This window comes from Ruditapes philippinarum, unplaced genomic scaffold (genome assembly GCF_026571515.1).
Source record: "Ruditapes philippinarum isolate M1 unplaced genomic scaffold, ASM2657151v2 ctg1046_1_1_1_1, whole genome shotgun sequence".
NCBI lineage: Eukaryota > Metazoa > Mollusca > Bivalvia > Venerida > Veneridae > Ruditapes > Ruditapes philippinarum.
In genome coordinates this window covers 166,543-194,438 of record NW_026863462.1, presented here as the reverse complement: position 1 = coordinate 194,438, position 27,896 = coordinate 166,543, and the positions used below count along the sequence as shown (strand labels likewise).

Genomic DNA, 27,896 nt, shown 5'->3' with positions numbered 1-27,896 from the left:
ATAAATTTACAAAATCGATCTTACCTTTCACATTAGGTACAGCAGCACTCTCTGCCAGCAAATCTGGAGGGTTTTGAAGCAGGTCCTCAGCTAACTGCTGAGCTAGCTTACAGGCCTCTTTTGTATGACCATGAGCATGCAACGCTTCAGCTCTAGCAAACAAGATCTGACAAGTAAAAAAATACTGTGTTTTCAATATCCAAACTTTGAGTTAATACTTGTAACTGCTAGGGGTGTAACAATACAGCAAAAACCGTGTTGCAATATATTGCCATTTTGCTGAAGCGTATTGCAATATATTGCAATACGTATTGTCGTGTATGTTTTGATGTAAAGATGGAGTAACATTTATATATTATTATTAATATATGTAAATATTTTTAGTAGAAACTTAATAAAAATGTAAGGAATAAATAGAAAGTAGTGTCACACAATTTGATAAACAAAACTAGTCGCGTGTGAGCTTCACATCTGGGCCGCTTATGTAAAGTTTGCGGCCGCTTATTGACTTTTAAGTGTACTAATTGTCGGATACTTTTATCTTACGTTGGCGCCAACAAAATTTGCCAATTAAAGATTTTATGTGAAATTTGTACAAAATTTATGGTGGCATATTTCTGCCACCAGATAACCTGATAACTTACTAGTTAATTAAGAGGTTAACTAGTTACGTAACTAGTTAACCTAATACCTAACTAGTTAATTAAGAGGTTAACTAGTTACGTAACTAGTTAACCTGATAATTTACTAGTTAATTAAGAGGTTAACTATAGTTACTTAACTAGTTAACCTGATAATTAACTATTTAGTAATATGGTTATCTGGTGGCAAAAATATGCCACCATAAAAATTAGAAGGCAATTAATTGAAAATTATGATTTTTTATAAAATACCGGTTTTCCAAAAATCGTACCGCGGTTCGAAATTTATTTTTTCATATTGCAATATATTGGTATACCGGTAAACCGTTACACCCTTAGTAACTGCACTAATTTAAAAAAAATGAAAAGCGACAATGCAAATCTGCGAGTGTGAAAAAAGGTAAAAACAATTCATTATTCACGTAACAATACTATAAACAGTAATATTATGCAACCATTTTGCCAAAAAGATCTTTGTCAGAAAACCATTTATAATATGTGTGAAAGTGTATTATATGAATAATTTAAAATCTTTTTGTATCATTACACTCATGATTTCAAGAAAATTATATAGCATTATGATAACAAGAATTAATATTTCTTAGGGTCATGTAATGATTGGAAAGCATCATCATAAGTTTATGACAAACAACAATGACAACTTTTTCTAAAACTATGAGAAATAAATTACTTACATCTTGTCTATTCTCCAGACATTTAACACCAGCGAAGAAATTGGGTTCTTCAGTGTTCTTTTCTTTCCTTTTCTTGTCTAACTCGGTCGCTTTAGCTCTATCATAAAAATACATAGAATATTCATCTCCAGACATTTGTGACTCAGAGGATTGCTCAGCATTTACACTCGCCCCAGCACTAGCTACTGATAAGCCAGATGTTGAGGGTTGCACTTCATCATTTCTTCCTTGTGCAGCTAACTCCATAAAACAGTCAACATCATTATTTTGATTATCAATTTTACTATTATTGTTTTGTTTTGATTCCCTACTACTGGGATTAAATAATCCAAAAGATTCAGCATCTTCTAAAGAGTTACTTCTTGATGTGTGTTCTTTCATTTCAGACCCGGAATCTGAATCTCGGAACAAAGAGCTACCTCTCTCCGGTTCACAGAAACCCTCTGAACCAGAGCTCATGGCACCGTCATTATTGTGACCCTGACCTGGCCTACTTGGGTGACGATGTCGCTTGTTTTTCATTTCTTGTGGGGAATGATGTTCATTTAACATATTTGTTGCCTGAGCTAGTGTTGTCATGTCATCTGTGCTTATTAGATTTTCAGAGCATACAGCCATTGGCTGTATCCTTGATGGTTTTTTGGCATCAGGATCTAAGTTTCTATTAAACCTATATCTCAAACAAGAGAACATCTGAGAGTCAGAGTATGTCACACCAGGTATATGATAATCATTCCACTGTAATATACAAGCTTCTATTCCAGGTTTAAATCCACTAAAATTCTCTATTTCAGACTTCTTTAATGTGCCACCACTACTTCCTGAATTACTGTTCCGAGCTCGTTTCACTTTGTCAACAGTAGATATATGCCATTCTTTAAACTTTGCACACATGTCATCTTTCTGAGATGGACTGAGTTTAGGATTAAGGGCAGCCAATTTCCATAGGTTGACTATTTCGTCACATAGACTAGAAGCTGCATGCTGTGTAATACTTGCACTGCTGTTACTACTTGACCTTGAACTGATCTGATTGTTGTTATTGTTTGAAATCTTCGTCATAAACCACCATATCAAAATCTGAAAAATATACATTCTTAAATTGAAATATCAAGCAATTTTTTCTGCACCTTACAATAAAAAGCATACAAAATCATTGATCTTCATCTGTATAGTATATTTGTAATTTAAATATTCACAAAAGACATTTTACAATTCATTTTTCCAAGGTCTATATAAATTTGCTTATAAGTTTTATATATATACGTTACATACTCAGAATAATTTCCAGCACAACTTAAAACTATGTACAAACATTAACTAATAAATCCTTAAACACCATTTTATGATAAAATCATAAACTAGATGATTTAAAAAAGAAAACAATGCATATGAAAAATATTAAAATTTTTGAAAAAAAAATTATTATTGTACACTTTTATACGTTTTCAATAGAAAAGTATCTGTGTACCTGTTCACATTGGAGAACCTCATCTGTAATGATTTCCAGGAGTGGCAGGGCATTATGGTCACTTCTTCTGAACATTTCTCGTGCAATAGACAGCAAGTTCCACATGCCTTCAGGTTCACGTCCCCTCAGAGGCCGTAACAAACTTTGCCATTCAGCAGCTGCTGGTGGTGCTGTCTGTGTCAGGAAATTTACATCACTGTAATGAATAAACAATGCTTTTATTGTTCACATTTAAACACACTTAAAGTGTCAAGACAGGTAAAAATTAATTTGGAAAATTTAAAATTTATTCAATGTTTAACACAGTAAAAATCCCCACTAGTGAATTAATATAAACTAGAAAGTTTTTTTGTCACATAAACATGTTTCCCATGTTTCAGGGCTCTAGCTAGACCAAAATTTTAGGGAGAAGTGACTTCTCCCTCAGCTCCTATCAGGGAGAAGTTTGACGACATAAGGAGAAGTGAAAAAGTGCTTAGTACATTGATTTGATCTATAAAAAAGAGTTTTACCTATTTATTGATAGTAATATTTGAAGTATAAGTTCTAAAACCCTCTATCATCAGACCATTATAATGTTTTCTTCCTGATTAACTCCACACACCCCCCTCCCTTAAGAAAATATTCATTGTACAACACATACTGGCAAAATTCTCAATGAAAATTGATGTAAACGATACCTTAAGGAATTTTCATTAATAAACTATATTTGAAGTGCTATTGGACATATTTTAACAAAACAATTTTTCCTTTTGGTAACTATTATTTTCATCGTAAAAATCGGCATCGCGAAAATATGTGACAAATGAAAATTTGTCTGTTTCCTGCAGAAACACTTACAATTCTCGTTGTTGTTGATTTTGGTTATATTTAATTAAATATTCAATGATTATTTTTAGATTGTTATTCATCCGCTATTGCAACAGGCATTGTAAAACAAAATTTTCAAATTTGTAGTTTACCGCATAATTTACCGACGTTTATGTAACTTTTTGAAGACAAAGTTTATCTACTACTGTTTTTGACTTGTCCAAAATTGGTCTAATGTGGGTCAATGTTTTTTAAGTTCTTTAACAAATTTCATTTTTACTATCAAACAGGTATCAAACCATTTACTTGTGCTTCTGTGTGTATTAATTTATATGCAAGTAAATTTACACGGTCTGTGTGAGGTTGCGTGTAATTACTGTCAAATATGGTAAAAGCAATTCTTGGTGTAATCTTTTTACACAAAATAGTGGCAGGTGTCGTAAAATTATGCCTAAAAAATGTGATGTTTACATCGGCGAATTTCTGATGCATCTGCATATCATGTCACTTAAATGTGTTAATTGATGTCAATTATCGGCAGTAACTGCATGTGCGTCACCAATTCACTTTGATTTATGCCTGGAGGCAAGGATTAACTTAATTAACATGCACTGTATGATATATATGTACATGTGGTCAGTAAAAAAATGCGGCGAAATCGTTTTCGCTTTGATGTTCAAACTCGGCGAAGTTCTGACACTTTAGGCGACTAAGTCGCCGAAATCGCCCAGTTGCTAGAGCCCTGTGTTTGTACTCTAGAATGGAACAGCAGCATGTAAATCCCACCAGCAGTTTGACCTGTGAAAGCCAGACAAGATTTTTTCTATTTTAAGCTGTAGCAGTCATTTTGTGCAGGGAAGCGGAACATGCCGGACATATGCCAACAAGGGTTGGCACTGATCACTCCTGTTAAGTTTCATCATATTCCCATCAGCAGTTTGACCTGTGAAAGCTGGACAAAGATTTTCTATTTTAAGCTCTGGCAACCAGTTTTTGCAGCAAACAGAACATGCCAGCAATATGCACACAAAGGGTTTATACTAATAACTCCAGTGAAGTTTCATCATTTTTCAGCCAAAAAGGATTTTCTATTTCTAGCTCTTCAGCCATTTCATGCAGCAAAGCCGAATGTGCTAGCAATATGCATAAAAAGGGTTTCTACTGATCACTCCAGAGTAGTTTTGTGGAAATCCCTTCAGCAGTTTGTCCTGTGAAAGCTGGACAAGGATTTGCTATTTTAAGCACTGGTGACCATTTTGTACAGCGAACAGAACATGCCAGAGATATGCATAAAAAGGGTTTCTACTGATCACTAGTTTCTTTGTAGTTTCTTCAAATTCCTGCCAGCAGTTTCACCTGTGACGGACAAGGTCTTGTGGCCATTTTGTGCAGCAAAGCGGAATGTGCCAGTGATATGCACAACTAGGGTTGGTACTGATCATTCCTGTGAAGTTTTATCAAAATCCCATCTGCATTTTGACCTGTGAAAGCCAGACAAGTTCAATACAGACAGACAGATGGCGGAAGCAAAAACAATATGTATCCCGAAAATTTTCGTACACATAATACTACATCTTTAAAATATATTCAGTCAAATACCTGAAAACAACTGGAGAAGGTACACAAAACTTGACTAATGTTTTCTTCACATTTTCATGAAGTTGTTTCTCATCAAGACACCATGAAGTCTCCTCATTGGCTTCTGGCCCAGCAGTTGGGTCTGGAGCACCACTTATTGTGTTCATTTCACACTCTTTGGATGATATAAGCTTGTCAAGCAATTCTTGGGCTATTGGAAGAATCTGAAAAAGAATGTTGCAACCTATTAATATAAAGGCAGTGCATTATTTATACAGTGAGCCTTGAATAAAGCAAACTCATCAGGATCATTGAGTTATTGTAAGCTATATCCAAAATTTCTTATAGCAAATATATGGAATAACTATCTTATGAACAACATAATTATAACAAACACAACTTTATAACCTGAATCCAACAGAAGTGAAAAAGAAAGCAAGTTGTAGAACAATTACCTAGACAAGCGTTCTGACCAAGTTTCATGACAGGTGTGTCAAAAATGTGACCACTTTGACCTAGTTTTCCATCCGAAATGACCCAGTTTCGAACTCATCCTAGCAATTGACTAAACAAGCATCCTGACAAAGTTTGATGATGATTGAGTCATAAGTGTGACCACTAGTGTGTTCACAAGCAATTGTGGACGTACGACGGACATTAACCGATCCTAATAGCTCACCCTGAGCAAGCTCAGGTGAGCTAAAAAGGATTGGAGTTATGCTGCAAGTAAGTATTCTATCAACAAAATTATTATTTAAGATAAAGAGGGAGGAAGATTAAGTCCTAGCAAGAGTATTCCTTGTATCAGAGTTTGTGCTATATCCAAGTTCACTTCAAGTCAGGGTCACTGTAATGATTTATATAGAAGCAAAGGGCAGTATCTATATAATATAATCTTGGAATATTGAAAGTACTTGACTTCCAATGAATCCCAGTCTTACCTCTTTTGGCATTTCAACAATAAGATATTGGGCAAATTTCTGCAACTGATCTCTCTGCAACTGTGCCAGACTTTCAGACACTGGTACACGCTGTGTTACTGACGAGCACTAAAATATATAACAAAACTTTAAGACTCCAATGTTCAACCTAAGTATTCTAAAGACCTAAACTAAAGTAATAATATGTTTTTCGGTGTGCAACCAGTTTTTTTTTAAAGTATTTCAGCCATGCTTAGGCAGGCAATTATTTATAGAAAATTATGTTTATGATTATGAGCTACTTACATTACCAAGCAATGTTGCAAACTATTAACATATAAACCACTACATAAATCAGAATTCATAAAAGAAAGTTATTTTTAGTATTCTGACACTATATGAAACTAGATTGGAAAAAAAATTACATTGGGCTTGCTTATTTTCTTAGACTGGTAATTTTTAATCACGTGGCATGTCTTGTGCTTTAATATCTTGTTATAATCAGTAAGTTTTTGAGTGGCATCATTCCAGCAAACTATACTTTCTGAGCACATTAAAACTTGTATTAAAATATTAATATACTGTGTCTGCAATCTTTAACTCAAGTTAACTCTAATGCATTAAGTTCCATATATACCCCTTTGATTATGAATTGATAAATGCAAAAGAGATGTTTTATATAAAACTCATCTGGCTTTTTGTTCAATACACAAGTCATCCTCAACTAACCTGGTGAATCCTGAAGAGACAGACAGCTACAACATGGGAACACCAGAATGCATTGCTGTTGCAAGTACATGTGCACTGAGTGATCCTTCTTCTGTCAAACAGTATTGCCACTTTATAACTTCCTTTTTGCTGTGGCAAGTTGTGGGGTGGATCAACAGTTGCACTGAGGTGAAATCCTGCAAGAGACGTCACATGCATGAATATTTGTTCATGATACGATTTTTAACCAATACATAATTATTACTTTAATGTAACATTTTTTAGATCTTTAATTTTTTTGTTATGTTCAGCTTGGTACTTTCCCTTCAATGCCAAAAGTTTTTTCTAAGCTAAAAACTTTATTTAATACCATGTTATGCATTTTTCTGCAATGATTTCCTTTACATCTAACAATCATTTCCTGTAAAAAAAAATCAGTTTTCTGAAACTATGATTTACAATTTAATCATAAATTATATAGTACATGTCAAATTAACTAATCATGAGCCAAGGCCTGTTCAATCTTTTCAAGCATTTTTGAGGAGATAACATGATAAATATTCAAAGATTAGTCAATTTGCTCACTTCCATTAACTAAATATCTAACTGACCCAATAATTGATATGATAACCAGTGATAATTTATCAAGATCTACTATCATATACATTAATTACCAATTTGCAAGGCTTTTTTGACAGCCTTCCCCTTGTATAAATGATCTCCTTTCTGAAACTCCTCTGCACTGCCATTTGCTAGGCAAGAGTAAAGCCTGAAATAAACATAATATTACCTACAATTTTCAATTCTGCTCAGTATGTTAGAAACTGGTTGGACATGACTGAAAATAGTAAGACTCCATGTCAGATGAAAAGTAAATAATACATACAATCAAGACATTGAAATGCCATATCACAAACACGATATATATTATTGGATACTATAAATGAAAAAGACCTTAAATAAAGCATAAATTCCATTACATTTCAATGTAAAACAAAATAAAATGTAGACCTGATATCTTCCTCGCTATCTGGGAAGCTCCAGTATGTGATTCTAAGCTGAAGTGGTTCTGGTATGGGCTGGGGGTATTTCTCTACCACGCCATAGGGGATATTACATGCCACAGTCTGAGAAGCAAGCTCTACCAATGACATTACTGGGTGACCTTCTGAAAAATATATTAACATGTTAAGATAAAAGAGGTAATAATACAATTAGCAATACTAGACTATCATTTTCAGTATCATTACTGTGTTATACAGAGTAGTAAATCATTTCTTATGTTAAATGTGTTGAGTTTGTAAAATTTTGTAAAAATACACACATTTGCACCTATATTAATTATATCTATTTGAGTGTTAATAAAGGAACATTTATCACATGTGTACCAGCTGTTCAAACAATCAGCATCATTGTTGGTTTTCTTTACTTCTCACTAAGTAGCTCATCAATCAATTCTGGATCTTTATAAATTAACTTTTGAATTCATATTTCAAATTAATTGCTTTCTGTGGCACATATTGTCTGTCAAAAAAGGGGGGTCATGATTTTATCAATCAGAAGCTTTAAAGCACTTAAAAATCTTTTTGTAAGATAGTTAACCGAAATTTAAAAAGGAGTTCATATATAATATGCAGTGTTTACAAATTCACAAAAGAAAATTTTCAATTTCGTTGAAAGTATACATTTTAATATACATTTGACAACTATGTTCTTTATCATTTGAAAGTGACAAAAGGGTGGTAGACCCTATCTCAAACTGTGGTTTTAAATTCTATAGAGCTCCACTTTGAACACATAATGAATGTGTCTGACAACAAAGCCTGAATATGTGTAGGATCAATGAATCAATAACATTAGATTTATTACGGCAGGTTCAGTTAAACATGCACAAATGAAGTCAAACCAATAAACCAAGCTGAATGACTATCCCAGAGAGTTTAATGGTTTTGTATTTTTACAGAGCAGAATCTTTAATCCATTTTAAGAATAAGGCTCTGAGATAAAAGTGGGTCAGTCTAGCACCTGCTCTATAGTTACATGCAGTGCAGTCATATCACATAAAACAATACTGTTTTGTTTTTTTTAACAAATGCATCAAGGCAAATTCTGATACATTATGATCTTTTCAATTCTAATACCCAATTAGCTTTAATAGTCAAGTTAACAATGGAGAACCCAAGGTATATTAGACAGTAATCTACAGAAAAACTGAATTCATTTAAGAAAGTACATGTCAGCCTATATTCAATTAAGTAAATGTGCTTTTCAGTTTAAAAAAAAAAATTGTTTTTTAATCATTATGTAGACGCTAAACTAAAACATTACTGACTGCAGTGATTCTTTTTTTTTTACATTGCAGAGTCTGAATACAGACTTTTTCCCTTTTGAAAATTCTCTACTGAAGTCTGAAAATTGCCAACAATTCTCCAAACCACTTAACTTTAAGACATGCACCATTTATGTTTTGTACCACCTGAATATCAGTGAATTTTGATCTATAAGGTTTTGATAAATGTTCTGAAAAATACTATTTAGTGAAACTCAGGGGGTTACTAATACTAAAGAAATCACTAAAAAGAATAAGAATGTTTGTAATAATGCGACCAAATCAACAAACATCTAAATTGTAAATGGTGCTTCTCCAGTTAGACCTCAAAAACATGCATTGTTGTTTTTTTTCAAAACTGATCAAAAGATAAAATGGGTATTGTTACTGCACAAAAGATGTGTTATGTCTATTATTAATACCTTCAATACATGTGAATGTCCTGTACTAATATATATAGGTCAATAACCCATTGGGTCCTGACTTAACTAGTGTATGATTACTTAGTATAATCTGACAAGAATGACTATGTTGACATATGAGCTTAATGACCTGTGGGTGATTAAAACTAAATATTAGATCATTCATGTCTAGATACATGTACTTATTTCACATATTACAACAGTTCTTTGTTCATTTTAAGTATAACAGTGTAACAACTAAATTCTTCTTGTTTCCATTTATTTAAAAAGAAAATCTGTTATAAGTTATTAATTTAATAAATGCAGGTTACTTTTCTTCAGATATATAAAATTCATATTATATAAATATGTATGTACATGTATATATAAAACCAACATAAGAGGACAGTAAAGTGTTAATTCAGAAGTATACATGATAATATAAACTATTTTCAATGGAAGTGGTATTAAAATAATGATGACCAAAGAATTGACCAACAGGATGGTTCAATTACAACTAGACAATAAATTAAGCTATTATTACCTAACAAGGCTTCAAAAAGGCTTCTTTTTAGAAGTAAATAACTAACAAGAACCATTTGGACCATAAGTAACAAAGCAAAAAATCACTTAATTTCTAACTATAAGTATAAATCAATAATTGGCATTTGTCCTACTTAAGGTTTTTATTCAATTCATGTTCACAATATAATGTATTTGACATGAATAACATAAATATGAATAAAACAAGCAAATTCATTGATGAATACTGGTTTTTACTAACCACAAAAAGTGCACAAAAGATAACTTTAATAACTTATCACATTAGTTTTTCTTTCTCTAAGTAATGATAAATGTTATGTCCAAGTATAAATCAAAGCTGTGTATTATTTAGTATCAATAACAATTTATGGCATTTTAGCAACATTCAATAATTTGACATTGAAGGTTAAGGTCATTTCAAAGTCAATATCATGAATGATTGAAGTATTGATGGTTGCCATAAAGTTATGTTAAATACTGTCAGCAGTTGCTTAGAAATACCACAGAAACCTCAATGTTACTCTGTATAAAACTGCAAAGTTTATCAAGGTTCAAAAAACTGACAAGGACATGCCAAGGTCATGTTCATCTCCTTTTGGTATTGATGGCTCTTATAATGTTTTAATCAAATCTAGTCAGAAGTTGAATTTTATTTTGTATACCTTGTACATACTCAGCACAACCCATCAGGGATCTCGAAAGTTGAATGGTCCTACCAAGATATGCAAACACAATTGCCAGAAAAGCCATCATTAGCATACTATATGTTTTAACATTGTTTGGTTCCAGTGATTTTTCCCCTAAATTTTACAGCTGAATAAAGCTGTTTCCCTATTCTTCCTTAGAACAGCAGCTGACTTCAGCTTGTAGATAGATTTAATAGACTGAAACACACAAAGCTGCCCATATATATAGCCTCTGCTATATACCAAGCATGTTAAATTGAAAAGAATTTAATTTCAGGTTTTATACTTTTTTTATTTATTGTGCTATATTTTCCATATCAGAAAGTCACAGATTATTTTGAAAATTGAAAAAAAAATCACTGGGATGAATTCAGATTTTCAGTCTTCGTAAAAGACAAACATATGGCCCAATGGCTTACAAATATTCCTCTAGCCTACATGTAAGCTTTGTGTTATGTTGTTTTATTTTCAAAGGCGTATTACTCTAGGTAAGTAGGTGAATGATTTATGCTTGTTTAAGTACAGCATAATTATGAAAGTAGGCAAAAATTATGAACAATGTCTGCTCATTTTTTTTAAACATCTTTTCAAATTGGTTTAATAGATATAGTACAGGTGTCATTCAGTATTTTCATGATCTATTTTCAGTTGGTTTACCTTGATGATTATTCCTTATCCCAACGCGATTGATGACTTCCCGCATATGAGAGCATATAATATGTTTTATCAATATGTCAATTTTGTTTTTATTCTAATTCATATTTCAAAACATCTTTGCAAACATAATAGCTGTACATGGTGCAAATACTCAGGGGACCAAAAGCCAGCCAACATATACATGTAGCTCAATTGGGGCATCTTTCTGTAGCTTGCAATGTCCTCAAAAATCTAACATATCTAATATTCTTCTGCAACCTGTGGTATCAATAAACTCAAATACACACACATTAGGGGATCAATCAATGAGTTGTCAGTAGGACAGCATGATCAACTATTCTCAGTGTTTAATGGTAAAACTGGATAATGTAGGAATTAACAATAAGGAAGGTTTAATTAAAAAAGTTCACAAAGGGCCATAATTCATTCATATTCCATACCAGAGTTATGGATCTTGGACAGTGACATATGTGATGATCTGAGAGACATGTGTTAGTTTCAAGTGAATGCCCTGTGCTGTTTTGAAAATTGATGTTGCATTCAAAACTTTAACCAGAAATTGTTTTAGCTTACAAAGGGTTATATATTCAAGTCAAAACAAATTTTTGTTACAGTTATGGGCCTTAGACAATGACCTCCAATTTTTTCTCAATCAAATGTCTCAAGTCAAAAGGAAACATCTTTCATGGTTGATGAGATATGATGTTATTACAGTTATACAAGAAGTTGTGTGTAAAAATTAAAATAAAATTTATGCAATCAGTCCATCATAAAACAGCTGACCGTGATAGAATAGACTTGCTATGGTATATTAAGCAGATTGTTGCTTCTGAAATATTCAGTACACACTGACCTTAATGGGTCTGGATCAATATAAAACTATAAAATTTTCATTGAAGTCTTTTACATGTAAGTAATAACTTGTAAATACCAGGTTAAAACTGAAACACCATCTTTACCTACATGTGAGCAATAAATATAGAAACTTCATCTCCAAAGATTAATATTAATAAAACAAAAACACAGAACATACACAGTGCCACCACTTGTCTATTCAAGGCAACAAGTAAAATAATTAAATTCAAAAGCGTTATTATTGCTGTTTCGCACTTTCCATCTTTGCATGTTTAAGATACAAAAGTTCCATATTTTTCATGTGACAAAGGGGCATAACTCTAGAAAGACTGATCACCGTAGTTAATACCTTGTCCTGCTTATGTGCTTTGTGACCCCTAACAGAACACCTTGATGATTACTCACAATCATTTCCAAGTTAATACTGTTTAAAAATAATTCTACAAAGCGTGAACCGAAAAACGATACATTGAATTATTTTATTAGCAAAAAATTGCTGTGAAATTATCACAGTGAGAGGAAAAACATATGAATCTATTTTCATACTTGACGACCAGGACTCAAGTGACCCCCTTACTCATTTACAAAGTAAACCAACCACTAACAGCATTGTTCAATTAAATATGAAAAACATCACTCACTTAATAATAAAGAATGTAGAAGGAGAATTGCATGAATTTAATTTAGCACTGGTAAGCCCTACCAGCGTCTTCCCCTCTTCCTAAAAAAACCTGTAAATACAATGTTTCCATATTGGATGATTGTGATACTCAGTATAACCAAATGAGCAATATTCGTACCCATTTCACTTCATAGCAAATCAGTGATTTTTTTTCCCAATTTTCAAAACAACCTATGGCTTTCTGACGGGGAAAATATAGCTGGATAAATCAGCAAAGGGGTAAACCTGAAATCAAATTCCAACAACTGAAAATGGAATTTACCCAGACATTTTAAGAAAAAAATTAATTTCAATTTCATTCAAACAAGCATGGTACATAGCAGATGATATATATAGGGACAGATTTCTGTCTTCTAGCTGATATTAGTCAGATTCTGTTAAGTCATGGTTCTGGTAAGGAAGAGCACTAGGCATTTTAGGGGCAAGTTTTAGTATTTTAGGGGAAAATATACCTTTTTGGGGCTAGGGGAAACAGCCTTTATGCGGCTGTTAAATACAGTGAAAAAAAATCACTGCACCTCATGTAAAGTATAAACATTATTCTCACACCCAATTTATTCTCCTTTTTTTGTCCTCTTATTTTTCTAAAATATTGTTTAAAATGTTTATAAATGCATAATTGTCAATACTCCTGTGAAATTCAGAATTTCCACCAATTTTCACACACAATCCCCCCCCCCCCCCCCCCGCCCTTAAGCTGCTTGTGCAAAACAGCTTGATTTCTTTTTGGTCTGGTGAATGGTAATTTCTTCAGGTCTCATCTAGATATACTTTATTTTACTTCATGGCATGCTGTTTAAATAAATACTAGCATGCCAGATTCCTGGCACAATCAATGATTGACCTTCACAGACAATATTGGCTTAAGCATACACATTCATATCTAAACTTTTTATTTTGTCGGGTTTTTACATTGTTCTAACATTGTAATGGTCATATGGCGATAGTCCAGCTTAACAGTTACATGTAACTCGGCGCATTCCTCTGCATTATTTCAAGCCAAATGGGCACCACAGGGAAGCAGTGGTCTAGTACTAGACAAGTTAAGGTGTCTAACTTTCAACCCAGGGATCATAGGTTCAAGCCAGTATCAGGTCACAACCATGTTTCTTCATATAACACCAGAAAATGGACTCGAAAATGATAAAAATAAGTTGCAATAACATGTTTTTGCAATCAAACTTTTAAAAAATAAATATGTTTAAACCAAACTGGCACCTCAATAAAACCACCAATGTTCTGTTACTACATGGATATCTTCCCAAGTTTCCCACGTGAAACAGTCCAAAGTCCTTGGTGGTTCATAGTGCTGAGGGGCAAGTTGTTTTAATGATCTCAACAACTCGACAATGTATGGCTCTGGTATGTAAACTGGAATCTTAATATTAAACCAGTGATTTTTTTCACTTAATTGGGAAGAGGCCTTAGCCTCTTGATTTTGGGAAAAAATGTCGCTAAAATTGCTAATTTGGGACGAAAAAAGCGGGTTTCAGTTAAGATTTTTGGGAAAACTGCATGATTTTAAAGAAAATTTCAATTGGGAAGAGGCCTTTTATCGGAGTCTGTTATATAAGCAGGAAAATCACTGTAAACTGACTGTCATTATCATTTATAAATAGAAATTGCATCAGGTATGGAATATATACATATAATGGATTATTGAAATCGAACAGGAATCTCATCACTAGTGAGTAGTGAGAATCAAACTAGGGCCTGATCCAGTCTACTTTTCTTCAGATGTTTTTAAAAAATTTGTATTGTCTGTGACATAGATTCATCCTTGACCTAATGAAATCAATTGAATATTTATCAGCATCGAAGTAAAATTTAATGTATCTTCCAAATTTCTTGAGCATAGAAAGCTTGGATTATTGGAAAATATGTAACACACTAGTAGAACTGCTTATAAATGCTTTGGATCACAAATCATGGCCAACCTTCGAATAAAATGTTTGACAGGACTTTGTTTTACTTTATTTAAAAACACTGTAATTGTGTTTATTTTATTTTTTTCAAACGAAGCAAAATGTACAAACCTTGCGATTTTGAAAAGGATGGACTTGTCTGTCCACCATTTTGACGTTTCCATCCCCTCCAATTGTTATTTAAACTTTCAGTTTCACTTAGCCAAGAGCACATGGACTCTTCCTCAAAACGCTCACTATCATCGAAGGAGAACCTATCAACATCATTGTCCCAATCAAACATGAAATCCATAATTCAAGAAACCGTAAAATATTCAAGAACAAAAATCGACTAAAAATCAGTCAAAAATCGAAGCAGCAGACGTCCAAATTTTGTTCTGAAATCTTCAAAAATCATGCTCATTTTTCTCTTTTGTTCCAGTAAACATGTTGTTGAACTACTAATCTTTGATATTCAATTTATTAAGGAGTGGAAATTTGCTATATAAAGGATATTTTGTGGTTAAATCAGTCTCTTTGTTGAAAATTCATGTTGATCGTCACAACAATAACAAACCTACTCGCAAATTTCCGTGGAAATCCGGTAATTTCCGTACACACTTCCTGCAGGTGCTCTACAGTTTCGCGGAAGGATAATTTTTCCACGGAAGAATTGTTTTCATTATATATTCGGGTAGATATACATATACAAAAATAAGAAAACGTGCTTTGCCTAAAGCTAGATTATGGCAACTTTATGTTCAAAGTATATAAAGTACATAAAAAGGACCCACAAAGCCAGCCTTGTAACAAGTACAGTACTACTTAGAACAGTTTATAAGACATGTGGGACAAAAACAGTACCCAGATTATGAAAGTAGCAAAAGTTAGTTAACATAAAAGGTAAATGAATGAATGAATGAACGAACGAACGAACGAACGAATGAATGAACGAACGAACGAATGAATGAACGAACGAACGAACGAACGTGAATGAATGAATGAAGAACGAACGAACGTGAATGAATGAATCAATCAATCAATCAACGAACGAATGAATGAATCATATATGAGCAAAGTCTAAATGTGTCTGGTAGCGAGTTCTACAACAGTTTGGTGATTTTCCCTTCACATATCAATAGTCACCAATATCTGTGAGCACTATACCTAAAGTAGTTTCGCGGGCATCACAATATAATCAAATCTGAGAGATAATAATATTGTAACTAACCAATCTGGCGTATACATTTTATATATTTTGGTGTTCACCTGTCAGTTTGTGTATCTATCATTTATAATTGGTAGTACACATGTAAGGATCTATTGTTGATATTGTATTAACATTATTTTCCTTTAAATATACTAATAATAATTATAGTAAAATAATAAAATGAGTAACTCAATGAAACACCAGACTATTTCTGTACTGTAGACCTTCATAGAAACAGCATCAAATCAACCAAAATTATACAGTGTTGTTAGCTACGTAATTTACATTCGAGGATATAACACTGTACCAGAGACATAGAGTTATCTATGTCTCTGACTGTACTATACACCCCCCCCCCCCCCCACCCCCACCCAAAAAAAAAAAAAACATTACAAAGCGTGGAAATATAAAGTTTTATTCATTTAAGCGTTCTCTGGATTATTTCTTAGTTATAACAATAAACATTAAACCTACTGTACCTACAATATTTTGATAATTATATAAATATAATTCATCTTCATTTTTATTCCGATTATCAAATTCTTTATCCACTTTATCCAAAAAAAATGCTTAGTTGACTATCTAGTAAAAGAATTACAAGAAATCACAAAGTGAAGCTCTTCTTAAACTTTATTTTATATGCACACATTGCATTGTTGATCTATATCCCTATTTTACATTCAAAATACATGTATCCTTTTTTCTCGTCTTATCAGGGAATTAAATTAATAGTAAATTCCAACTTTAATTTTAATTATACTAAACTAAGTTTAATTGAATCATAAAACACAAATATTTCCTATCATAATATTTTTAAACACTTTATTAAGAGTGGGACTAATGATTTGAATTTATGTTCATAACATATATGTAGCGAGCAACTTTCAGCAACTAATCAAAGTCTCAGATAATACGAGAAAGTATAAGTGCTTGAGGGCCAGTATTTACAAATAGAATTTTTTTCGTTATTCTTTCAGACATGATGTTTCATTTATTCAAAATGTCTAAAAGGGGCATTTTCTGTGTATAGGGCAAAAATCACTATCTAGGAATGATATGTACAGTAAAGCTCATTTATGCCCATTTAGGCCTTAGTCCCACGATAATACGAAAAAAAAAAAAAAACAAAACAAAAAAAAACAAAAAAAAACACACACACACATTATTATATGTTTTGACATGTCGTTCAATTTAAAGAGATGCAAACATTTTTATTGCATAAATTTTATTATAAAAACCTTGCACTCTTGAATAGCAACGTTATGAAAATTGTGAAAAGTAATTAGGCCTAAGGGCTTAAAGAAATTAAATAAGGCGCCACGATTTTCCGAACAATTTTTATAGCGTTTTATTGTTGCTTTTTTCCCCAAGAATAAGAGCGAATGTTTTTATGTTATTATTTTTCTTTTCATTTTTTTGAAATGCATAAATCGATTCTTCTAATCATTTATTTTATCATCGTTTATACTTTTGGCAAATTATACGGAATTGGTTCTTTCCGTTATGATACGTCGATTTCGTTAATTGAAAAGAAATCAACTTCCTTTTCATAAAAACATCCGAAATATAGAAGGTTTACAGAATTGCTTTATAAAATCCAAATAATCTGATAAACTTAAGTAATGAATAAATATTTTAAGCATTCATAATGAAAATTTCAAATGTCATACAATAGATTGTGTTGTTATTTTTAATATATTAATTTGTCAATTTGATTATCGTAAGTAACAATGTCATGACTGTCGAGTGCATCTTGGTTTTGTACTCGAGGGGCTTATTTGAAGTATCCGTCAAGACATACTTTTACTATTTATAGTCTTAGTTGGTTCTTATGTTAGACAGAATTTTTGTTTTCATACTGAAACACTACAAATTTCAAAGTTGCTCATAACTGGACAGAAAATAAAATAAATTTACTAGATTCTAGTTCACTCCCCAGTTGCAAGAATATCTACCAGCAAGCAAGCTTTTGGATTGTGCATTGGTACCTGCATGTGATTTAAACATTGGGAAGATGTCTAAATAAAATCTATAACTGTCATGCTCATTATCCTAAAGTTTATCTTGTGTGATATGAAACCGTGAAAGTTTCTTGGCTATTATGTCTTAACCAGTAGATTGCTGGGCCTATTAATATGACATCGCTTTGAGATATTTTTTACTTCTTGGTAAAGCAACATTGTATCGAAAATGCTCATAAACAAAGAGTAATAAAAGAAAACGCACAAGTCCGCGCAGAAATACATTTATTTTGAGCTGTTCATGAAAAAATGTAAAAAAAGAAATACCTTGTAACAAAAATAGTGTGTCACATCTGAAAAATCATGTTTAAATCCTTTTGTATAATTAAAATCCTTATACAGCCGACAAACAAATGGCTGTCACACAGTATTTGATTGGCTAATGCCGGTATTCCATTCATATGGGAGCGCGACATGAACATTTAGTGTGAGGCGTGAGTTTTCACGCTCACACTATTCCATTCATCAGGTTAGCGTGAAAATAATTGTTTTGTCCAATTTGTTGGAAAGAAAATATGTCGCAAGATGAGTGGTAGTAATTTCTTACTCTCATGTTATTATAACAGAATTGTCATAAGCATGCTTGCAAAAACGATTCAGAGTCAACTCGTCCCCTGGTCAACTCGTCCTCTGGTCAACTCGTCACCTTTTTGGTCAACTCGTCCCTTGGACAACTCGTCCCCTAGTCAACTCGTCCCCAACTCGTCCCCTATATTTCATTATTATTTGTTATTCATATATTCCATAAATTATTATAGACTGTTAAAATATATTATATAATGACTGAATTATGACATATTTTGACGCTTTTTGTATGCGAATATTTGGAGTTTGAGTTTTTTTTTATCTAATAATAAGTATATATATGCATAAATCTGATTAAATTATATACAGAAAAAAACACGAAGACGATCAATAGCAACAACATTTACTGTATAAAAACATGTTTCAAATGCAATGATGAAATATCATATAGTATGTCTTTTTTGTCAATATTATATCATATATATTCACTTTCACTTTCATTGTTTTTTGCATGCACATATTTCATTGTCTTTTTTTTGACATTTTACGACTCTTTGGGTTTATATAAGTTCCCGAATTCTCTTAGAAGTCCCGTTGATGACAACTCCCCATTCCTGTACCTGTCCCACAGCTGGTGCGTCTGTCCCTGGAGAAAGGTGTATTTTTTCCGTTGGTAGCGGCATTGGTCAACTATAATAGATATATTTATCTCTTTAATGCGAGGACATGGAGGATGTATGAATCCATGAAGGCATTTCTCAAATTCGCTACAAATTTGTCTAAGACATATACAGTCTAAAAATCAAAGAGTTGGACCTAATTTTAGTTTTAATTAACATTAAAAATCCGATTGATTAAACATTAATTGAATTTTTGCAAATTTTAAAATTTTACGTAAAAAGACGTTATTTTATTAATATTTCGATATCAATCAAATTCATTATTAATTCTACATAAAAAGAACTATTTAAAGACATTGGTTTACAACATAATAGTGACAAATAGATCGAAAGTAGGGGACGAGTTGACCATATTAGGGACGATTTGACTCTTTGAGGACGAGTTGACCAAAAGTAGGGGACGAGTTGACCAAAAAGGTGACGAGTTGACCAGAGGACGAGTTGACCAGGGGACGAGTTGACCGGATTGCGCAAAAACCACACACTTAAATTAACATTGTTTTGCAACTGAAATTAATTTATGTTAGGTGTACCTCTCAAGCCAGGAATGTTGAGTCAGCAATTGTCTGTGTCCCTGTACTCCTTTAGGGACTGGGCGTACAGAATAGGGCATTTTCTAATTGCTTCTATAAGTTTTTCTGTTGCATCTGGCATGGACAGAGGGCCTTTCATCATGGTGGCTTTCTGTCTGTGAATGATGTGCGTGAATGTGAAAAATCACTACATGTAGCGATCGGTTTAACGCTCGCGTTACACGATCACATGTCATAAGTTCACGTTTTACGCTCGCGTCAATAAGGAATACATAGTGATACAATAGAAAATAGTTTGTATGATTTTTTACGTTCGGGCATCACATTCACGCTTTATGTTCACGTATAGATGGAATACCGGCCTAATAGAATGCAAGTGTTTATGTGGGTACGAAATATTTTTGAATGAAGTATTTGCTCATGATGCAATGTCAGCGTGTACAAAAAGGTTTCTTCATTATAAAATATGGAATCAATCAATGAGTGAGCATGACATTGAAAAAAAAATTTGTAAAATTTTGATTAAAGCTTTGAAAGGTTAAACATGTTCTGAAGTTTTCATTTTTCTATTCCATTTATGAGCAATATCTATTAGAGACGTGGGACTTGGCCATCTAAACATAAACTATAACAAGCACATAACATCAATTATTCTGGACTAAGAGATTCCTGATATAGAGTGGAAACTAATATGAGCATGTGTTATAAACTGTAATTGTGGTTTTGTACATGCTTGTTTTTGTAATCGCAAAGAAAACATTAAATTGAAATATAAAACTAAAAGAAAGTATGATTTCTTGTAATAAGGTCTCAATGATCTCAGTAAATTAGATGTCGGGTTTCTAGCCAAAAAACAGTGGTCAGGCATAGGATTGCCCCACCCCTGACAAGGGATTTTCCCCACTCATAACTCAAAGTAAATTTCTTAAGCTCTGCACATGAGTAGTACTGGCCTTGCAAGAAATTAAACCATAATGAGTACATAATAATGATTGATTTGTTAAATTGAATGTTGATGTACAAATTTTTCTTTCAGGATGGCACCCAGAAAGGGAAAGACCCAAAAACAGGAAGAGCAGGTCACATTAGGACCCCAAGTCAAAGATGGGGAAAATGTGTTTGGTGTGGCCCACATTTTTGCTAGTTTCAATGATACATTTGTCCATGTAACAGATTTATCTGGAAAGTAAGTTTATAATGCTTAAATAAAGGAAAATTATATTGTTATAACATAAGATGGTTAGTCATTTCCAGCCAGAATTTTCTACAATGTTGACATCTGGCTAAAAACATTAATCATCACTAAATATAGCATCTTGCTTAGACTTATGATTAGGAAGAATATTAGAAATATTGCATGTACAAATATGTTAACAATTATAATGATAATAATAATGCATAGGAAAGGAATTAATTATTATACTCCTACCACATAATGTGGAGGGGGCTAAGCTATTATACTACCATCACTGCTGTGTCATGCCATCTGGTCCGTATGTCAAAAACTTTGGTCAAATCTTCATCTTAAAGCAATGAGCAAAACAAATGCCACCACTGCGCCGGGGTCATAGTTGCCCTTAAAGGTCAAAGGTGAATGTTTATGAAGATAATTGTATAAAGCTTATAATACACAGCTTTTAAGATTAATATCCTGATTCCATTACCACTTGCCTAAAATAGAATTAAATTTGTTTCCCCTTCCCTACCTACCAAACAAATTTGCCCCTACCCAAGATTTTTTCAGGCTCTTGAAAGTATTTTTTTTTCTTTCAGAGTACATGGTAATGCATGTACATTACTATTGCACTAAATAAATTAATTTAAATAGTTCATTATACATATATGCAGAGTATTTATTATTATGCACATATAAAAAAATTTTCCTACCTACCTCATTTTAATGGGTCGTGAAGGGGAAACAAACATATTTTTGGCCCTATCAGAATTTATAATGCATGGCCTCATAAGTATTTCAATATAGAGCTGGCATGTTTTGAAGTGCCAATAATGAAGTGCATGTCTGATGATGGGGAACAACAATTGTGATATATTTTTTTAGACAATACATTACAAAATATGCTTAAAAAGTTTCTTAAGGAAACTGTCAAAAACTGTTTCTTTAAAGAAACTGTCAAAGCGGGCCCTGGATTTTTACAATTTTACCAGATATTCTTTATTCACAGATTTCATTAGGATCCATTTTCAAAATGTTATGTAAAGAGGAATCAAGTTTGTTAAAATGTAGTATGACTTGTATGTAAACTTTGGTTAAAATACTTAATATTCTTTTTCTTAAGGGAAACAATTGCACGTGTAACTGGTGGTATGAAAGTGAAGGCCGACAGAGATGAGGCTTCACCATATGCTGCTATGTTGGCAGCTCAAGATGTAGCTGAAAAATGCAAAAATCTTGGAATTACAGCTCTTCACATTAAATTGAGGGCTACAGGTGGAAACAGGTAGGACAAGACAAAAAATTCTTTCTCTGAACGATTAAGATTTTTTTTAGCATAATGTAATATTTTTCTTTTTAGCTCACCTGAACCAAAGGTTCAGGGTGATCATCGTGTGTCAACAAAACTGATGGGCAGATTTACTTAAAATTTGGTCTGTAGCATCCTTGTAACAGTCATACTAAAATTTGCTCATGCCATTTCAATAGGCCCCTTTTAGGGTTCAACATGGCTAAAAAAAGAAAAACCTGTAAACATCTTCTACTACTAAATAAAATGATGGATGATCACCAAACTTTGTCTGTAGCATTCTTAGGTAGTTTTGTATCAAATTTGCTCATTTTAATTTGATTGGCTCCTTTAAGGGGTCTCTAGAGCTAAAAATAGAAAAATCTTTAGACATCTTCTACAGAACTAATTGATGGATAATCACCAAACTTTGAAATTTTGTCTAGCATTCTTGGGTAGTCTTTTATCTTAGACTGAAAAGCAGTTGTTTCTGGTGAGTGACTCAGGGCCATCATGGCTCTCTTGTTTGTTACTGTTATTTTATTACTAGTCCAACATTGAACTACAGTGTTTGTTTTTTTCACCAAAATATTTGGCGAAATTCTGCCTCATTCCCCCCTCAAAATAGTTTTTTTTTTTCCTCCAAGCAGAAATTTCCCCCCATACGGCAGCCCGAATTTGCCTGCAATGAATATCATTTTTTTGCAACTTACTGCCGAAAAATGTTTTATTTGAATTTTTATGCCTGTAAGACTTACTGTTAGGCAAGGTTGTTTACAAATCTATCTCAGGGAGGCAAGGGGAGCTACTCCGGACGTCCAAACAAGTTTAACATGTGACACATCAATATTTTAGATCCTATATTAAGAAAACGCGACGTATTTTTTAAACTTGTGTTGCAAGAGTTGCTCCCCTATTCTACCGGGAAGAAAACAATATAAAATAAATAAATAAGTAAAATCCCCCCTCCTATTGCATTTTTCCCCCTCCAAAGGGCAAGGATCCCCTTCCCCCAAAAGTGAAAAAAAAACCACTGAACTAAACCATCATTATTGTTCTTTATATGATTTTGATATATGATTACTTTGATGCTGAATTAAAATTTTGTTAGTTCAAGTGCTATTATAGAGAGCACTACATGTGAAGGTCAACTACCTCTGCTGTTTGTTAATTCCTTTATCTTTGCTGTGCATTTGGGTACGAAGTAACAAAATAAAGTAGCCTATCCTTTTTCAATACATTAAATGTAAAGCTTTTTGTTATGAAATATAAAATGGATTTTTATACCCCCAAAAACGAAGTTTGGGGGGGTATATAGGAGTCACCCGGTGGTCGGTTGGTCGGTCGGTCGGGCGGTCGGTCGGTCGGTCCAGACGTCCGTTGCATTTTCCTTGTCCGGACCATAATTTGAAGACTAATGGTTGGAATTCAATATAACTACATACAATGGTCAAGCACATTGAGAGGAAGTGCAGTGCACAAGAACCATAACTCTATCTTGACTAATTACAGAGTTATTGCCCTTTGTTACTTTTCCTTGTCCGGGGCATAACTTGAAAACTACTGGTTGGAATTCAAAACAACTTCATACAATTGTCAAACACAATAAGGGGAAGTGCAGTGCACAAGAACCATAACTCTATCTAAAGTAATTACAGAGTTATTGCCCTTTGTTACTTTTACGTTGCTTTCTTTTGTCCTGACCATAACTTGAAGACTAATGGTTGGAATTCAATATAACTACATACAATGGTCAAGCACAATGAGAGGAAGTGCAGTGCACAAGAGCCATAACTCTATCTTGACTAATTACAGAGTTACTGCCCTTTGTTACTTTTCCTTGTCCGGGGCATAACTTGAACACTACTGGTTGGAATTCAAAACAACTTCATACAATTGTCAAACACAATAAGGGGAAGTGCAGTGCACAAGAACCATAACTCTATCTAAAGTAATCAAAGAGTTATTGCCCTTTGTTACTTTTCCATTGCTTTCTTTTGTCCGGACCATTACTTGAAGACTAATGGTTGGAATTAAATATAACTACATACAATGGTCAAGCAGATTGAGAGGAAGTGCAGTGCACAAGAACCATAACTCTATCTTGACTAATTACAGAGTTATTGCCCTTTGTTACTTTTCCTTGTCCGAGGCATAACTTGAAAATTACTGGTTGGAATTCAAAACAACTTCATACAATTGTCAAACACAGAAAGGGGAAGTGCAGTGCATAAGAACCATAACTCTATCTAAAGTAATTACAGAGTTATTGCCCTTTGTTACTTTTCCATTGCTTTCTTTTGTCCGGAGTATAACTTGAAGACTAATTGTTGGAATTCATTATAAATTCATACAATGGTCAAGCACATTGAGAGGAAGTGCAGTGCACAAGAACCATAACTCCATCTTGACTAATTACAGAGTTACTGCCCTTTGTTACTTTTCCATTGCTTTTTTTTGTCCGGAGCATAACTTAAAGACTAATGGTTGGAATTCAATATAACTTCATACAATGGTCAAGCACATTGAGAGGAAGTGCAGTGCAACAAGAATCATAACTCCATCTTGACAAATTACAGAGTTATTGCCCTTTGTTACTTTTCCTTGTCCAGAGCATAACTTAAAAACTACTGTTTGGAATTTAATACAACTTCATACAGTTGTCAAGGACATTAAAAGGAAGTGCAGTGCATAAAGAGCCATAACTCCATTTTGACAAAATACAGAGTTACTGCCCTTTGATACTTTTCCTTGTCTGGAGCATAACTTAAAACGTACTGGTTGAAATTCAAAACAACTTCATACAATGGTCAAGCACAAAAAGAGGAAGTGCAGTGCACAAGAACTATAACTCCATCTTCAGTATTTATAGAGTTATTGCCCTTTGTTCCTTTTCTTTGTCTTTCTGGACTTATTACAGAGTAATTCAATAAAACTTCATCAATGGCCAACCACATTGAAAGGAAATGCAATATACAAGAACCACAACTATCTTTAATTGCCCACAACCATAACTCTATATTTTAATTCTTTTACAAGATATTCTGTTACTAGTAACATCCTCATTTCCGAAGCAGTCTTGTGGGGGTATTAATCACATTTAGTGATAGTTCTAGTTTGTATCTTTTTTTTTTTACAGGACAAAGACCCCAGGACCAGGTGCACAGTCTGCTTTGAGGGCTTTAGCCAGATCTGGGATGAAGATTGGCAGAATTGGTAAGCAATAGAACAACTTGTGAAACGCCTATTGGTGTATTTATTTTGTACTGAAATTAAGCCATATCTGACAGGTCACAGTAAGGGATTGAACTTGTTATATTTGTCATACAGTCCTTAGTGCAGTTGGAGTACAGTCAATATTTGCATGCATTATTGGTTTTCAAAATACATACGTACATACATCCACAATAAGTAGACAATGTGTTGCATGCTAGATCCAGCTTACTATCTTGTGTTAAGGTCACTGAAATGGATTAAACTTGGCTTTTGTGCAGCTGTAGTGTGTATTATATGGTCCGTAACTTCTGCATTTGTTATTGGATTTAGTACAATTGGCAGGGTCTTGCCCATCTTATTTAGGATAGGCCTCTGACATAAATTGGGACAAGTAATTCAACATTTTTAGAAAGTTATACATGGCTTCAAAGTATAATAATATATAATATAACCTGTCACTTATTTTAAGAAACAAGTCAAACAGTTCTATTTTTCACTAAGTTGAACAGTTGGATTTGTTAACTGCTTTTAGAATTTGGTCTTGAAATGGGGAGGGGGGGGGAGGCTATTTTGGATTGAAACCCAGAAAAGGATGAAAATGCCCTGTATGGACACCATTAGTAATTTGTAAGATTATTTGTGCAAGACCCATATCTGCAACTTCAAAGTCTAGGCTGTACTGTAGATGTAAAATGTCAATTATTGATTTTGAAATATTGGACATATATGTCTTCATGTGTTCTGTGCAAGACCTATGTCCACTTCTAATCTTAATTCCGGGGTATGATGTTTAGCACCTGGTCGTCCATCGGTCCATCTGTTAGCAGTTTTTGTGTCATCTTTTGAACCTGTTGAAGGAAATTTGAAGCTTCATGGCAGAAATGTTAAACGTAATGAGACAATGTGCAGAGCAAAGTTTGGCCTTCCTTAGGTCAAGGTCACACTTATGTCATTTTTGTATCAGTTTCAAAATTTTGTGTCTGCTCCGTTAGAATGAAATTAAAACTTTTTGTCAGAAATATATGTTACAGTGAGGCTAATCTTGTTGTTTTGTAAATGAAAATCTGCTCTGCTGAGGGTTAATGCCTCATGTCAGTTTTTCCTGCCACACATTGGACCAATTACAATTCAGATTAAGACAATGTATCATATTGATGTAAATTAAACATTAATGTTTTCATTTTTCAGAGGATGTTACTCCAATCCCCTCAGACAGCACCAGAAGGAAGGGAGGTCGTCGTGGTCGCAGATTGTAAATTTGTATTTGTTCTGTAGCTACATAAACTGCAAAGAAAAAAATGTAAAAAACATAGAGTTGTTGGTGGTATATTTACAGATCTTTGGATAAAATTAATTTTGATTCCATATGGATTGGTGTTGATTCAACTGTTGATGCATATAGGATTTTAATTAGCTTCTCTGTTTTGAAGAAAAAGTCGAGCTATTGCGATGGCTGAGTCGTACTGGTTGTTATTGTGCAATAACTTCCATATAGCCCTTTTAAGCTTCACTCAAATAATTTTATAGATATTTATACACCTGGAAATAAGTTCAGCACATCAGGCATTTTGCCTCTATTTTCACATGACCACAACTGAAATTTTAAATTTTATTTGGGCAATGGTATGAACCATCTGTAGTCAACCTGCCACAACTAGAACAAGCTCTGCACCGAGAATGGCAAAATCCCCTCAAAATTGCATTAGACGCCTTACTGGTAGTATGAGGAGGATTGAGACTATCATCCTTACACATGTTTGTAAAAATTGGCTACATAATGTAATTTTAGGTTACGTTATCGTCAACATTTACCAAAAATATCCACCAGTAGTAAATGTTTCGAAACGCTCCAACACCATACTTTAAAAACATTTTTGTTATAAAAAAAAACACATTTGCAATTAAGCCCTCATCTGTTGACAGTGCTTTCAATCACAACCAGTTTTTAATTTCTGGGGTGTGCTTTACTTATTTCCAGGTGTATATATGAAACTTAAAATGCTTATGACCAGAAGCAATTTTGTAATATGAGGGGAATTATTCTGAATGCTATATTCTTGGGAGTTATGTCTCTTTTTACCTTGACTAATTATCATAATTGCTTCTTAAGTTAAATGATTTCAACTGAGTTTTATCAACATGAAACTTGATACACTTGCAAAACAAGGGGCATAATCCTGAAAACAATGTAATAAAGAGATGGATAGAAATGGTATTAAAGAAGAACAATATATTTGTATTTATAGTTGTGCCCCTTTTTACCGTGACTTGCTGTCATAATTGCTTATTAAGTTGACCTTGCATGATTTCATGTTTGTTATCTCAACATGAAACTTGGAACTCTTGATCTTGAAAAGGCGTAATTGTAA

At 33.3% G+C, this 27,896-nt stretch overlaps 2 protein-coding genes across 3 annotated transcripts in view; one reads left to right on the top strand and one right to left on the bottom strand.

The window, feature by feature from the left end:
- LOC132722143 (zinc finger SWIM domain-containing protein 8-like) overlaps window positions 1-15,476 on the bottom strand; it is a 31,449-nt gene extending 15,973 nt beyond the window's left edge. The window contains exons 1-9 of the mRNA XM_060706577.1: window positions 15,013-15,476; window positions 7,835-7,991; window positions 7,498-7,592; window positions 6,845-7,020; window positions 6,137-6,244; window positions 5,217-5,419; window positions 2,808-3,003; window positions 1,337-2,416; window positions 25-166 (exon numbers count right to left, since the gene is read on the bottom strand). Coding sequence (XP_060562560.1) covers window positions 25-166; window positions 1,337-2,416; window positions 2,808-3,003; window positions 5,217-5,419; window positions 6,137-6,244; window positions 6,845-7,020; window positions 7,498-7,592; window positions 7,835-7,991; window positions 15,013-15,193 — 2,338 coding nt within the window. The 5' untranslated portion in view covers window positions 15,194-15,476. The remainder of the gene's footprint in view (window positions 1-24; window positions 167-1,336; window positions 2,417-2,807; window positions 3,004-5,216; window positions 5,420-6,136; window positions 6,245-6,844; window positions 7,021-7,497; window positions 7,593-7,834; window positions 7,992-15,012) is intronic.
- Window positions 15,477-17,570: 2,094 nt separating this feature from the next.
- Window positions 17,571-26,837, top strand: LOC132722142 (small ribosomal subunit protein uS11). 2 transcript variants are annotated; one of them, XM_060706575.1, is made up of 5 exons: window positions 17,571-17,663; window positions 20,886-21,035; window positions 22,147-22,308; window positions 25,451-25,527; window positions 26,716-26,837. In XM_060706575.1, exons 2-5 carry the CDS (start codon window positions 20,887-20,889, stop codon window positions 26,781-26,783), a joined length of 456 nt encoding a protein of 151 aa, XP_060562558.1. In that variant the 5' UTR covers window positions 17,571-17,663; window position 20,886; the 3' UTR covers window positions 26,784-26,837. The 2 variants fall into 2 exon arrangements, with proteins under 2 accessions (XP_060562558.1, XP_060562559.1); XM_060706576.1 differs by having other exon boundaries at window positions 17,628-17,709.
- Window positions 26,838-27,896: the final 1,059 nt, after the last annotated feature.

Excerpts from the sequence above, each read along its gene's own strand:
- LOC132722142 (XM_060706575.1), top strand. The coding sequence starts at position 20,887 with ATGGCACCCAGAAAGGGAAAGACCCAAAAACAGGAAGAGCAGGTCACA. Across the intron at positions 21,036-22,146 it reads GTAACAGATTTATCTGGAAA|GGAAACAATTGCACGTGTAA; the intron begins GTAAGTTTATAA and ends CTTTTTCTTAAG. Across the intron at positions 22,309-25,450 it reads AGGGCTACAGGTGGAAACAG|GACAAAGACCCCAGGACCAG; the intron begins GTAGGACAAGAC and ends TTTTTTTTACAG.